General features: G+C 40.9%; 1 protein-coding gene across 1 annotated transcript in view; it reads right to left on the reverse strand.

The window, feature by feature from the left end:
* Positions 1-13131, reverse strand: part of LOC134612892 (interleukin-6 receptor subunit beta-like) — a 545043-nt gene that overhangs the window by 281473 nt on the left and 250439 nt on the right. The window contains exon 5 of the mRNA XM_063457346.1: positions 7312-7488. Coding sequence (XP_063313416.1) covers positions 7312-7488 — 177 coding nt within the window. The remainder of the gene's footprint in view (positions 1-7311; positions 7489-13131) is intronic.

Below are 13131 nucleotides of genomic sequence, written 5' to 3' on the forward strand. Positions count from 1 at the left end.
AAGGGGGGAGTGAGGATTAATTAAGGGGGGGTGTATTAAGGGGGATGTGGATCAATTAAGGGGGTGTATTACGGGGGTGAGGATTAATTAAGGGGGTGTATTAATTAAGGGGGTGTGGATTAAGGGGGCTGTATTAATTAAGGGGGGAGTGAGGGTCTAATTAAGGGGGGTGTATTAATTAAGGGGGTGTATTAATTAAGGGGGGTGTATTTATTAAGGGGGGTGTGGATTAATTAAGGGGGGAGTGAGGATTAATTAAGGGGGTGTGAGGATTAATTAAGGGGGTGTGAGGATTAATTAAGGGGGTGTGAGGATTAATTAAGGGGGTGTGGATTAATTAAGGGGGCTGTATTAATTAAGGGGGGAGTGAGGATTAATTAAGGGGGTGTGAGGATTAATTAAGGGGGTGTGGATTAATTAAGGGGGCTGTATTAATTAAGGGGGGAGTGAGGATTAATTAAGGGGGGTGTATTAATTAAGGGGGAGTGAGGATTAATTAAGGGGGTTGTATTAAGGGGCATGTGGATTAATTAAGGGGGTGTATTAAGGGGGTGAGGATTAATTAAGGGGGTGTGTTAATTAAGGGGGTGTATTAATTAAGGGGGTGTGGATTAATTAAGGGGGCTGTATTAATTAAGGGGGGAGTGAGGATTAATTAAGGGGGGTGTATTAATTAAGGGGGGAGTATTAATTAAGGGGGTGTATTTATTAAGGGGAGTGTGGATTATTTAAGGGGGCTGTATTAATTAAGGGGGGTGTGGAATAATTAAGGGGGCTGTATTAAGGGGGTGTGGATTAATTAAGGGGGCTGTATTAATTAAGGGGGGAGTGAGGATTAATTAAGGGGGGTGTATTAAGGGGGATGTGGATCAATTAAGGGGGTGTATTAAGGGGGTGAGGATTAATTAAGGGGGTGTATTAATTAAGGGGGTGTGGATTAATTAAGGGGGCTGTATCAATTAAGGGGGGAGTGAGGATTAATTAAGGGGGGTGTATTAATTAAGGGGGTGTATTAATTAAGGGGGGAGTATTAATTAAGGGGGGAGTATTAATTAAGGGGGGAGTATTAATTAAGGGGGGAGTATTAATTAAGGGGGGGTATTTATTAAGGGGAGTGTGGATTAATTAAGGGGGCTGTATTAATTAAGGGGGGTGTGGATTAATTAAGGGGGCTGTATTAAGGGGGTGTGGATTAATTAAGGGGGGCTGTATTAATTAAGGGGGAGTGAGGATTAATTAAGGGGGTGTGAGGATTAATTAAGGGGGTGTGAGGATTAATTAAGGGGGTGTATTAATTAAGGGGGGTGTGGATTAATTAAGGGGGCTGTATTAATTAAGGGGGCTGTATTAATTAAGGGGGGAGTGAGGATTAATTAAGGGGGTGTGAGGATTAATTAAGGGGGTGTGGATTAATTAAGGGGGCTGTATTAATTAAGGGGGGAGTGAGGATTAATTAAGGGGGGTGTATTAATTAAGGGGGAGTGAGGATTAATTAAGGGGGTTGTATTAAGGGGGATGTGGATTAATTAAGGGGGTGTATTAAGGGGGTGAGGATTAATTAAGGGGGTGTGTTAATTAAGGGGGTGTGGATTAATTAAGGGGGCTGTATTAATTAAGGGGGGAATGAGGATTAATTAAGGGGGGTGTATTAATTAAGGGGGGAGTATTAATTAAGGGGGGTGTGGATTAATTAAGGGGGCTGTATTAATTAAGGGGGGGAGTGAGGATCAATTAAGGGGGTGTGAGGATTAATTAAGGGGGTGTATTAATTAAAGGGGGGTGTGGATTAATTAAGGGGGCTGTATTAATTAAGGGGGGAGTGAGGATTAATTAAGGGGGGTGTATTAATTAAGGGGGAGTGAGGATTAATTAAGGGGGTGTATTAATTAAGGGGGTGGATTAATTAAGGGGGAGTGAGGATTAATTAAGGGTGGTGGATTAATTAAGGGGTGTGTATTAATTAAGGGGGTGTGTATAAATTAAGGGGGGTGTATTAATTAAGGGGGAGTGAGGATTAATTAAGGGGGGTGTATTTATTAAGGGGGTGTGGATTAATTAAGGGGGTGTATTATTTAAGGGGGGTGGATTAATTAAGGGGGGTGTATTAATTAAGGGGGAGTGAGGATTAATTAAGGGGGTGTATCAATTAAGGGGGTGTGGATTAATTAAGGGGGGTGTATTAATTAAGGGGGGTGTGGATTAATTAAGGGGGATGTATTAATTAAGGGGGATGTATTAATTAAGGTGGGAGTGAGGATTAATTAAGGGGGGTATTAATTAAGGGGAGTGAGGATTAATTAAAGGGGTGTATTAATTAAGGGGCTGTATTAATTAAGGGGGAGTGAGGATTAATTAAGGGGTGTGTGGATTAATTAAGGGGTTTGTGGATTAATTAATGGGGGTGTATTAATTAAGGGGGGTGTGGATTAATTAAGGGGGGTGTATTAAGGGGGTATGGATTAATTAAAGGGGGCTGTGGATTAAAGAATTAAAGGGGGAGGTTTAAATAATGGGGGTGCAGGTTTTTTTTAATTAACACGTCATGATTCCCTTTTATTCCAGAAGTTTGTCCTTAAGGGGTTAAGGGGGTTGCAGTATTCTATTTATTAAGGGAGGATGTGCACTGCAGATTTTTGTTTTTTTGTTAAGGGGGTGTGCAGGGTTTTTATAAGGGGGGTGTGCAGGTTTTTTGTTATTAAGAGGGGTTGTGCACGTTTTTGTTTTTAATTAAGGGGGTGTGCAGGTTTTTTTATTAAGGGGGTGTGCAGGATTTTTATGTGTAGGGAGTGAATGAAATTTATGTGATCGGGGTGCAGGGTTTTTATGTGTAGGGAGTGAATGAAATTTATGTGATCGGGGTGCAGGGTTTTTATATGAAGGGCGAGACAAGGGGCTTTGTAGAAAGGGTCAGGGCAGGAGTTTTCTAGAAGGTTCTCACCAGCCCCTTTCTACAAAAGCACTGGTTTTCCCCCTTCTACAAAACTGGTGCATTTTACAAATTTTACAAGCAGTTTACAAATTTGTGCAATAAATATTATTGAAAACATTGAAAAAAAATTTGGATGTTTCTTACATTTTTATTATGGGGGGGGGGGGGGGGAGGGGGGTGCCACACTCAGGGTCCGCCCCGGGTGCCAAATGCTCTAGGTACGCCCCTGCTTACAACAACACAGGCAACAAACATTCATAACACAAATCAAAAGACCCTCAGGGGAAGTCACTCAATTACTACCCGACATACTCAAAGAATTCCACTCCTACTACACTAATCTCTACAACCTCAGACAAACACCACCCGATCCAGAAGTCATACAACAGTTCCTAACCAAACGCCTCACACAGACAATCCCTCCGAACACCAGACAAATTTTCGACATGCCAATCACACTAGAGGAACTATCCACAGCCATTCAACACCTCCCGACAGGGAAAAGCCCAACGGCTTTACGGCCAAATACTATAGATTATTCTCTCCAGCAAGCCCAATCTTCTACAGGGATGCAGACAACTTACACCTTTTGAAACACTAAGCTCTACACAATCACTAAAGAAAAGACACCTATCCACATTCCACAAATTCAAACAAAAGGAAATAAAGACCAACCGTCCAAAATTCACGAAATCCTGGGAAGAGGAATTAAACTTTAACATCTGAGGAGTGGGAGATTGTTTTCAGGAACATATTTCAATCTTCCACAAACACCACCACGCAAGAGAGCAACTACAAACACATAGCCTGCTGGCACTTCACTCCATCACAAATTCATAAGTTCTTCCCAAACTCCCCCAGCACATGCTGGAGATGCAAGTCCACAGAGGGAACCCCAAGCCACATATGGTAGACATGCAGTATAATTAAAGAGTACTGGGGGGGGCGTGGCCTGCTGCTGGAGCTGCACGGACGCATGTAAGATCAGCTCCGGCGAAAAGTGACCAAAAGAACCATAAACAAGCGGTACGCTGAGCGCAAAACACCCACAAATCCACATACTGACCAGAGGAGGTAGGCACCATGTCCCAGAGGCAGAAAAACAAAGCGGGGAAGTCCGACCGAGCCTCGTTTTTTCTTACAAAAGAGAGGGCTGAGAGAGGGCCAAGAGCCTGCAAAAGATGGCGGCGACCAGGGGAGGCGGGAAACGTCCCCCTCGCCGCAAACATCCCCCTCTCGCACACCAGATGAACAACCCCTGACTATGGGGGGCATCCGCGCAATGATGGAAGAATTTACAGCCAACATACAAAAGAATATGAAGAAACAGCTTCAGGACCTGACAGCTGAACTACATAAAGAGGTGCAGGAGGTAGGAAATCGCACCACACAGATTGAAACAAAACTGGACGAACATGCTGTAGCCCATAACAGCCTGGCAGATAAGATCCAAGAACTGGATAATATTTTGGAGGGACACAGAATAAAACTAGCAGACATAGAGGACAGAGCAAGGAGAAATAATCTCCGGTTCCGTGGAATCCCAGAATCTATACAAAATGCTGACCTCCACAACTACCTATCCAGCCTATTTCAAGCTCTCACCCCAGAAATTCATCCTGACCAACTGATTATCGACAGAGCGCACAGACTGCGCAGACCTAAACACCTACCGCCTACGGCAGTGAGAGATGTGGTCGCAAGAATCCATTTTTTCCACGCCAAAGAAAAAATTATGAGAGCCAGTAGGAACACAGACATGCCTGACAACTACAAATCTCTTAAAATATTTGCAGATCTGTCGGCCGAAACCTTGCACTTCAGGAAGTCACTGTCGCCCATCACCACGATCCTGAGGGAACAGAACGTGAGCCATCGTTGGGGATATCCAGCCAAACTCCTGATTTCCCACCAAGAAGCGGTTCATCTGGTAGCGGACGTGAACCAAGGCATTCGCAAGCTGAGGGACTGGGGACTGCCTAACAAAACCACAACGCAGGTTGATAAACCATCTACTCATAGCTGCAAACTGTCTCATTCCCACAAAATGGAAACAAGACAAATCCCCAACAATCAGGGACTGGATTACAAAGGTAGACTTGATTAACCCATTAAGGACACATGACATGTCATGATTCCCTTTTATTCCAGAAGTTTGGTCCTTAAGGGGTTAAAACAATGGAAGAACTATCATATATGTCCACACATAAATTTTGGGAAATCTTGCTTACCTGGGCACCCTGGGATCAATTCCTGCAAGGACCTCAAAAAACTGGAGAATTGTAATCCTCTTAGTCACAACACAGGTTCACACTTTTCCCACTCACCCAACACCGAGGCAACCACAAGCCCTAACAAAACTAAACTGTTGATAAATACCTACCTTAATACTACTGTTATACTATTGTTAGCACTTGTATACTACTATGTTTTTCAGATGATTAACCCCTTAATGACTGAGTCAAATGTACAAGTTGTGAACAGAACAAAACGAAAACAAAACCTGGCATTTGCGCTATAAGTCTGTCCAAACGTAATTAACCTCTTTCATATTAAATGCACCCCCCCCTTATTATATATAATTTTATTCAGGGGAAACAGGGCTTTCATTTAATATCAAATATTTAGCTATGAAACATAATATAATATGAAAAAAATGGGAGAAAATAAGAAATTTTGTTAATTACACTAATATTTGTGTTCAGCGAAGTCTCCCGAGTAAAACAGTACCCCCCCCATGTACAGGTTTTATGGTGTCTTGGAAAGTTATAGGGTTAAATATAGTGCTAGCAAATTAAATTCCCTATACTTTCGGCATGGGTTGTCAGGCAGGTCCCGCTATTGTAATTAATTAGGATACCTAATTATGTAAAAATATTACATAAATATATGTGTATATATATACACATATGTGTATATATACATATATTTTTTTATATTTTTATTTATATATAGGTATATATATATAGTGATATATACGTATATATTTATGTATATAGATATATATTATTTCGTTCTACGTGTATTTTGATATAATTATATATATATATATATATATATATATATATACATATATATATATTAATAGATCACAATACAGTTAGAACGAAATAAAACACATCTATATATTTTTTAATTTATTTTTAATTATTTTTTTAATTTTATTTTTTTACGTATTTACATTTTTTTTATATTATATATAAATATATATATAACAATAATTATATATATATTTAATCAGTATCAGTCTACGTGTAATTTGATGTTAATATATATATTTATAATTATATATATTAATATTAAAATACACCTAGACAGTGTATGTGTGTGTATGTATATATATATATATATATATATATACTTAGATCATATATATATATATATATATAATATATATAATACATTTTTTTTTACACTTATTTTAACATTTTTTTATTTGATTTCAGCCAGCAGGGGGACTGTCATTACAGTTAGTCCCCCTGCTGGCAATGCAGCAGCCAGCTATACCGGCCATGTGATTGTGAGGTCCTCGCAAGGACCTCACTCTCACATGGCCCGGGGGGGCTGATGAGGACGGGGTTGCCACGGGGGGCTCCCTGGGAGTCCCCCCAACCGCGATCGCCGGCGTGGGATCGCCGGCGACCGGGTAAGTAAAAAAAAAACGGAGGGCGTACAATTACGCCCGGCGGCGTTTAGAGCCGCTTAAAAAAGGACGTAATTGTACGCCCTCCGGTCTTAAGGGGTTAAAGGGACACTATAGTCACCTGAACAACTTTTGCTTAATGAAGCAGTTTTGGTGTATAGATCATAACCCCTGCAGCCTCACTGCTCAATCCTCTGCCATTTAGGAGTTAAATCCCTTTTTTTTAATGAACCCTAGTCACACCTCCCTGCATGTGACTTGCACAGCCTTTCATAAACAGTTCCTGTAAAGAGAGCTTTTCTTATCCCCTGCTATGTTAATAGTTTGGTAGAACCTGCAAGAGGCTCCTGTATGTCATTAAAGTCCAATTTAGAGAGTGAGATACAATTATTTAAGGTAAATTACATCTGTTTGAAAGTGAAACCAGTTTTTTTTTTCATGCAGGCTCTGTCAATCATAGCCAGGGGAGGTGTGGCTAGGGCTGCATAAACAGAAACAAAGTGATTTAACCTCTAAATGGCAGAGAATTGAGCAGTGAAATTGCAGGGGAATGATCTATACACTAAAACTGCTTTATTTAGCTATAGTAATTTAGGTGACTATAGTGTTCCTTTAATCAAATTGAAACAAAGATGGAAATGTGAAACAATGCAAAAATACTTAAATATGTCTGTACCATGCAAAGTTGACCAATAAAAACTTTTTTAAATAAAAAAAAATGACAATGGCAAAATGTTACCTGTTATTATAGTTGCTTCTCTGCCTTCATGAATTAAAGGCAAACACATGGGTGAGGTGCCTTTTGATGAAACGGACTTCCACTCAATGCAGTATCTGGCTCTGCTTGCTGTCTTCTGGCTCCACTCTAATTTCAGTTCATTGCTTCTTACTAAGCGGACATTTTGAACAGGCATTCCTGTTGTAGATATATATACATATATATATATGACACAACAGTGATTTAGGTATTTACCAGCACACACACACAAGAGTGGACTAGATTAATTATGGTGCACTACAATATGCAAAGATATATTAACACTGATAAATACAACCACTCTCATAACCACTCCCAATAGAATACAGCAGTGGGTGCCAAGAATCAGTGAAAAGTAGACATATATAATGCGGAATTAATATACCGTATATACTCGAGTATAAGCCGACCCGAATATAAGCCGAGGCCCCTAATTTTATCCCAAAAAACTGGGAAAACTTATTGACTCGAGTATAAGACTAGGGTGGGAAATGCAGCAGCTACTGGTAAATTTCTAAATAAAATTAGATCCTAAAAAAAATATATTAATTGAATATTTATTTACAGTGTGTGTATAATGAATGCAGTGTGTGCGTATGTGTGTGTGTATGAGTGCAGCGTGTGTGTATGAGTGCAGTGTGTGTGCGAGTGCAGTGTGTGTGCGCATGAATGCAGTGTGTGTGTGTGTGAATGCAGTGTGTGCAGGGCCGGTGCAAGGATATTTGCCGCCGTAGGCAAAAAACATTTTGCCGCCCCCTCCCCCCCCATATGTCCTGACTTCCCCTCCTCCTCCCTCAGTGGTCCTTACCTCCCCACCCCCGTGTTCCTTCACCCCCCCCCCAGTGGTCCTGACTCACCCCTCCCCTAGTGGTCCTTACCCTCCCCTCCCCTAGTGGTCCTTATCCCACCCCCTCCCTCTCATAGTGGTCCTTATCCCCCCCCATCCCTCCCATAGTGGTCCATATCCCCCCCATCCCTCCCATAGTGGTCCATATACACCCCCCCCCCTCCCATAGTGGTCCTTATCCCCCCCTCTCCCTCCCATAGTGGTCCTTATACCCCCCCTCCCTCCCATAGTGGTCCTTATCCCCCCCTCCCTCCCATAGTGGTCCTTATACCCCCCTCCCTCCCATAGTGGTCCTTATCCCCCCCCTCCCTCCCATAGTGGTCCTTATACCCCCCCTCCCTCCCATAGTGGTCCTTATCCCACCCCCTCCCTCCCATAGTGGTCCTTATCCCCCCTCCCTCCCATAGTGGTCCTTATACCCCCCTCCCTCCCATAGTGGTCCTTATCCCCCCCTCCCTCCCATAGTGGTCCTTATACCCCCCTCCCTCCCATAGTGGTCCTTATCCCACCCCCTCCCTCCCATAGTGGTCCTTATCCCACCCCCTCCCTCCCATAGTGGTCCTTATCCCCCCCCCTCCCTCCCATAGTGGTCCTTATCCCCCCCCCCCTCCCATAGTGGTCCTTATCCCCCCCCCCCCTCCCTCCCATAGTGGTCCTTATACCCCCCTCCCTCCCATAGTGGTCCTTATTCCCCCCCCTCCCTCCCATAGTGGTCCTTATCCCCCCCCCCCTCCCTCCCATAGTGGTCCTTATACCCCCCCTCCCTCCCATAGTTGTCCTTATACCTCTTTTTTTTTTGTTATTATTAATTTTTTATTATTATTTCTTATTTTTTTTTCGTCCCCCCTCCCTGCTTGATACATAGCAGGGAGGGGGGCTCCTTCCCTGGTGGTCCAGTGGCAGTTCAGTGAGGGGAGAGGGGGGCTGGCAGAGCTGTACTTACCTTTCCTGCAGCTCCTGTCAGCTCTCTCCTCCTCCGCGCCGTCCGTGCAGCTCCCTCTGTCAGCTCACAGTGTAAGTCTCGCGAGAGCCGCGGCTCTCGCGAGACTTACACTGGGAGCTGACCGAGGTGCTGAACGGACGGCGCGGAGGAGGAGAGAGCTGACAGGAGCTGCAGGAGAGGTAAGTACAGCTCTGCCAGTCCCCCTCTCCCCCGGTCTGTATTATGGCAATGTAAATTGCCATAATACAGACTCTGACTCGAGTATAAGCCGAGTTGGGGTTTTTCAGCCCAAAAAATGGGCTGAAAAACTCGGCTTATACTCGAGTATATACGGTATGTGGAAATATGGAATTAAAATATAATTTTGGAAATATGTAGTTAATATATAATACCATATATACCCCAAATAACATGCTCAATATTAAGTGGAGATCAAGTAACATAAGTGGGAAAAAAAAACCCACAGAATATGGCTGTGACAAAGTGCCCATCGCCACTTGTGCCTGGAGAGGACTAATTGCCAGCCTCCTGCCCTGCGACTATGGCCCCTGGAAGATTTTGCCCTTTAAAAACTTTATTTGGGCATATTGGATTTTATTGTACTCTCTCTGCCCCTTTAAATTATATTGGAGCAGCCTGCAGCTTTAAATTGTGAAGAAAAACCCTTTTTTATTCCCGCCCTCCCCTCTCCTAGAACACCAGTTAAACCCTTAATATCTTGTTACATTCAAACTCTGTCTGACTTTATAACTGTCAAATATTCAAACACTGACTGAACTTAACTGTTGTTTTGTTTTCCTCTGAGCAGGAGTTGTTTTGCTGCATGAGTGCTGTTGCTTTTGTGTGCTCATTAACCCCTTAACACCGCGGCCAAATGTACAAGTTGTGAACAAAACAAAACGTAAACAAAACCTGGCATTTGCGCTATATGTCTGTCCAACCGTAATTCACCTCTTTCATATTAAATGCACCCCCCTTATTATATATCATTTTATTCAGGGGAAACAGGGCTTTCATTTAATATCAAATATTTAGCTATGAAACATAATTTAATATGGAAAAAAATGGGAGAAAATAAGATTTTTTTGATTTTTTTAGTTCTACATGACATTTTAACTGTCAATGTCATAATACTGTTTGCTTTTACTGCAATAAAATACACATATTTGTATTCAGCAAAGTCTTACGTGTAAAACAGTACCCCCTATGTACAGGTTTTATGGTGTTTTGGGAAGTTACAGGGTCAAATATAGCGTGTTACGTTTGAAATTGAAATTCGCCAGTTTGGTTACGTTGCCTTTGAGACTGTATAGTAGCCCAGGAAATTAATTTACACCCATAATGGCATACCATTTGCAATAGTAGACGACCCAAGGTATTGCAAATAAGGGATGTCCAGTCTTTTTTAGTAGCCATTTGGTCACAAACACTGGCCAAAGTTAGCGTTAGTATTTGTTTGTGTGTGAAAAATGCAAAAAACGCCAATTTGGCCAGTGTTTGTGACTAAGTGGCTACTAAAAAAGACTGGACATACCCCATTTGCAATACCTTTGGTTGTCTACTATTGCAAATAGTATGCCATCATAGGGGTAATTTTCATTCTTGGGCTACCATAGGGTCATAAAGGCAACGTAAGCAATCTGGCGAATTTTAATGTGAAAAAAATGAAACACAAGCCTTATATTTGACGCTGTAATTTTTGAAAACACCATAAAACCTGTACATGAGGGGTACTGTTGTACTCGGGAGACTTCGCTGAACACAAATATTTGTGTTTCAAAACAGTAAAAAGTATTGCAGCAATAATATCGTCCGTGTAAGTGCTGTTTGTGCGTGAAAAATGCAAAAAAACGTCACTTTTACTGGCGATATCATGGTTGTAATACATTTTACTGTTTTGAAACACTAATATTTGTGTTTAGCGAAGTCTCCCGAGTAAAACAGTACCCCCCATGTACAGGTTTTATGGTGTCTTGGAAAGTTATAGGGTTAAATATAGTGCGGGCAAATTAAATTCCCTATACTTTCGGCATGGGTGGTCAGGCAGGTCCCGCTAATTGTAATTAATTAGGATACCTAATTACCGTATATACTCGAGTATAAGCCGAGTTTTTCAGCCCATTTTTTGGGCTGAAAAACCCCAACTCGGCTTATACTCGAGTCAAGGTCTGTATTATGGCAATTTTCATTACCATAATACAGACTGGGGGGAGAGGGGGGCTGGCAGGAAGCTGTAACTTACCTTCACCGCAGCTCCTGTCAGCTCCCTTCTCTCTCCTCCGTCCGTGCAGCTCCCAGGTCGGCTTCCTCTGCAACTCTCGCGAGAGCCGCGGGGTCAGAGCGTTGCCACGGGTTACCGTGGCAACGCTCCGCGCGGCCGCGAGAGTTGCAGAGGAAGCTGACCTGGGAGCTGCACGGACGGAGGAGAGAGAAGGGAGCTGACAGGAGCTGCGGTGAAGGTAAGTTACAGCTTCCTGCCAGCCCCCCTCCTACAGCCCATCCACTGGACCACCAGGGAGTCAGAGCCCCCCTCCCTGGCCAGCTAACAGGCAGGGAGGGGGGACGAAAAAATAAAAATATTAATAAAACAAATAATAAGAAAAAAAAATATTACAATAATAATAACAAAAAATTAATACAATTAATAATAAAATAAATAAATAATTACCTAAATAAATAATAATTACCTATAATTACCTAAAAAAAAATAACAAAAAAAAATATTAAGATAATAATTAAATAATAATTAATAAAATGCCCAACCCCCACCAATGCTCTGCACACACACACACACACACACTGCACTCACACATACACACACTGCATTCATACACACACTGCACTGCATTCATTGTATACACACTGCATTCATACACACTGCACTCATACACACACTGCACTGCATTCATTATACACACACTGCACTCATACACACACACTGCACTCACACATACACACTGCATTCATCATTCATTATACACACACTGCACTGCATTCATTATACACACTCCTATACACTGCACTCATATACACACACTGCATACACACTGCACTCATACACACACTGCACTGCATTCATTATATACACACTGCATTCATACACACACACACTGCACTCATATACAAACACTGCACTCATATACACACACTGCACTCATATACACACACTGCACTCATATACACACACTGCACTCATACACACACTGCACTGCATTCATTATACACACACTGCACTCCATTCATTATATACACACTGCACTCATACACACTGCATACACACACACTGCATTCATTATATACACACGCTGTAAATAAATATTCAGTTAATATATTTTTTTTAGGATCTAATTTTATTTAGAAATTTACCAGTAGCTGCTTCATTTCCCACCCTAGTCTTATACTCGAGTCAATACGTTTTCCCAATTTTTGGGGGTAAAATTAGGGGCCTCGGCTTATATTCGGGTCGGCTTATACTCGAGTATATACGGTATGTAAAATTATTACATAAATATATGTGTAGAATTAATATATGTATATATATACATATGTGTATATATACGTGTATATATATATATATATATTTTTTTTTTTATATTTTTATTTATATATAGGTATATATATAGTGATATATACGCATATAGATATATATATTATTTTGTTCTACGTGTATTTTGATATAAATATATATATATATATAAATATCACAATACAGTTAGAACGAAATAAAACACATCTATATATTTTTTAATATTTTATTTTTAATTATTTTTTTATTTTATTTTTTTACGTATTTACATATTTTTTTTATATTATTTATAAATATATATATAACGATAATTATATATATATGTAATCAGTATCAGTCTACGTGTAATTTGATATTAATATATATATATATATATATATATAATTATATACATATTAATATTAAAATACACCTAGACGGTGTATGTGTATGTGTGTATATGTGTATATATATATACTTAGATCACTTAGATCATATATATATAAT

This window comes from Pelobates fuscus, chromosome 5 (genome assembly GCF_036172605.1).
Source record: "Pelobates fuscus isolate aPelFus1 chromosome 5, aPelFus1.pri, whole genome shotgun sequence".
Taxonomy (NCBI): domain Eukaryota; kingdom Metazoa; phylum Chordata; class Amphibia; order Anura; family Pelobatidae; genus Pelobates; species Pelobates fuscus.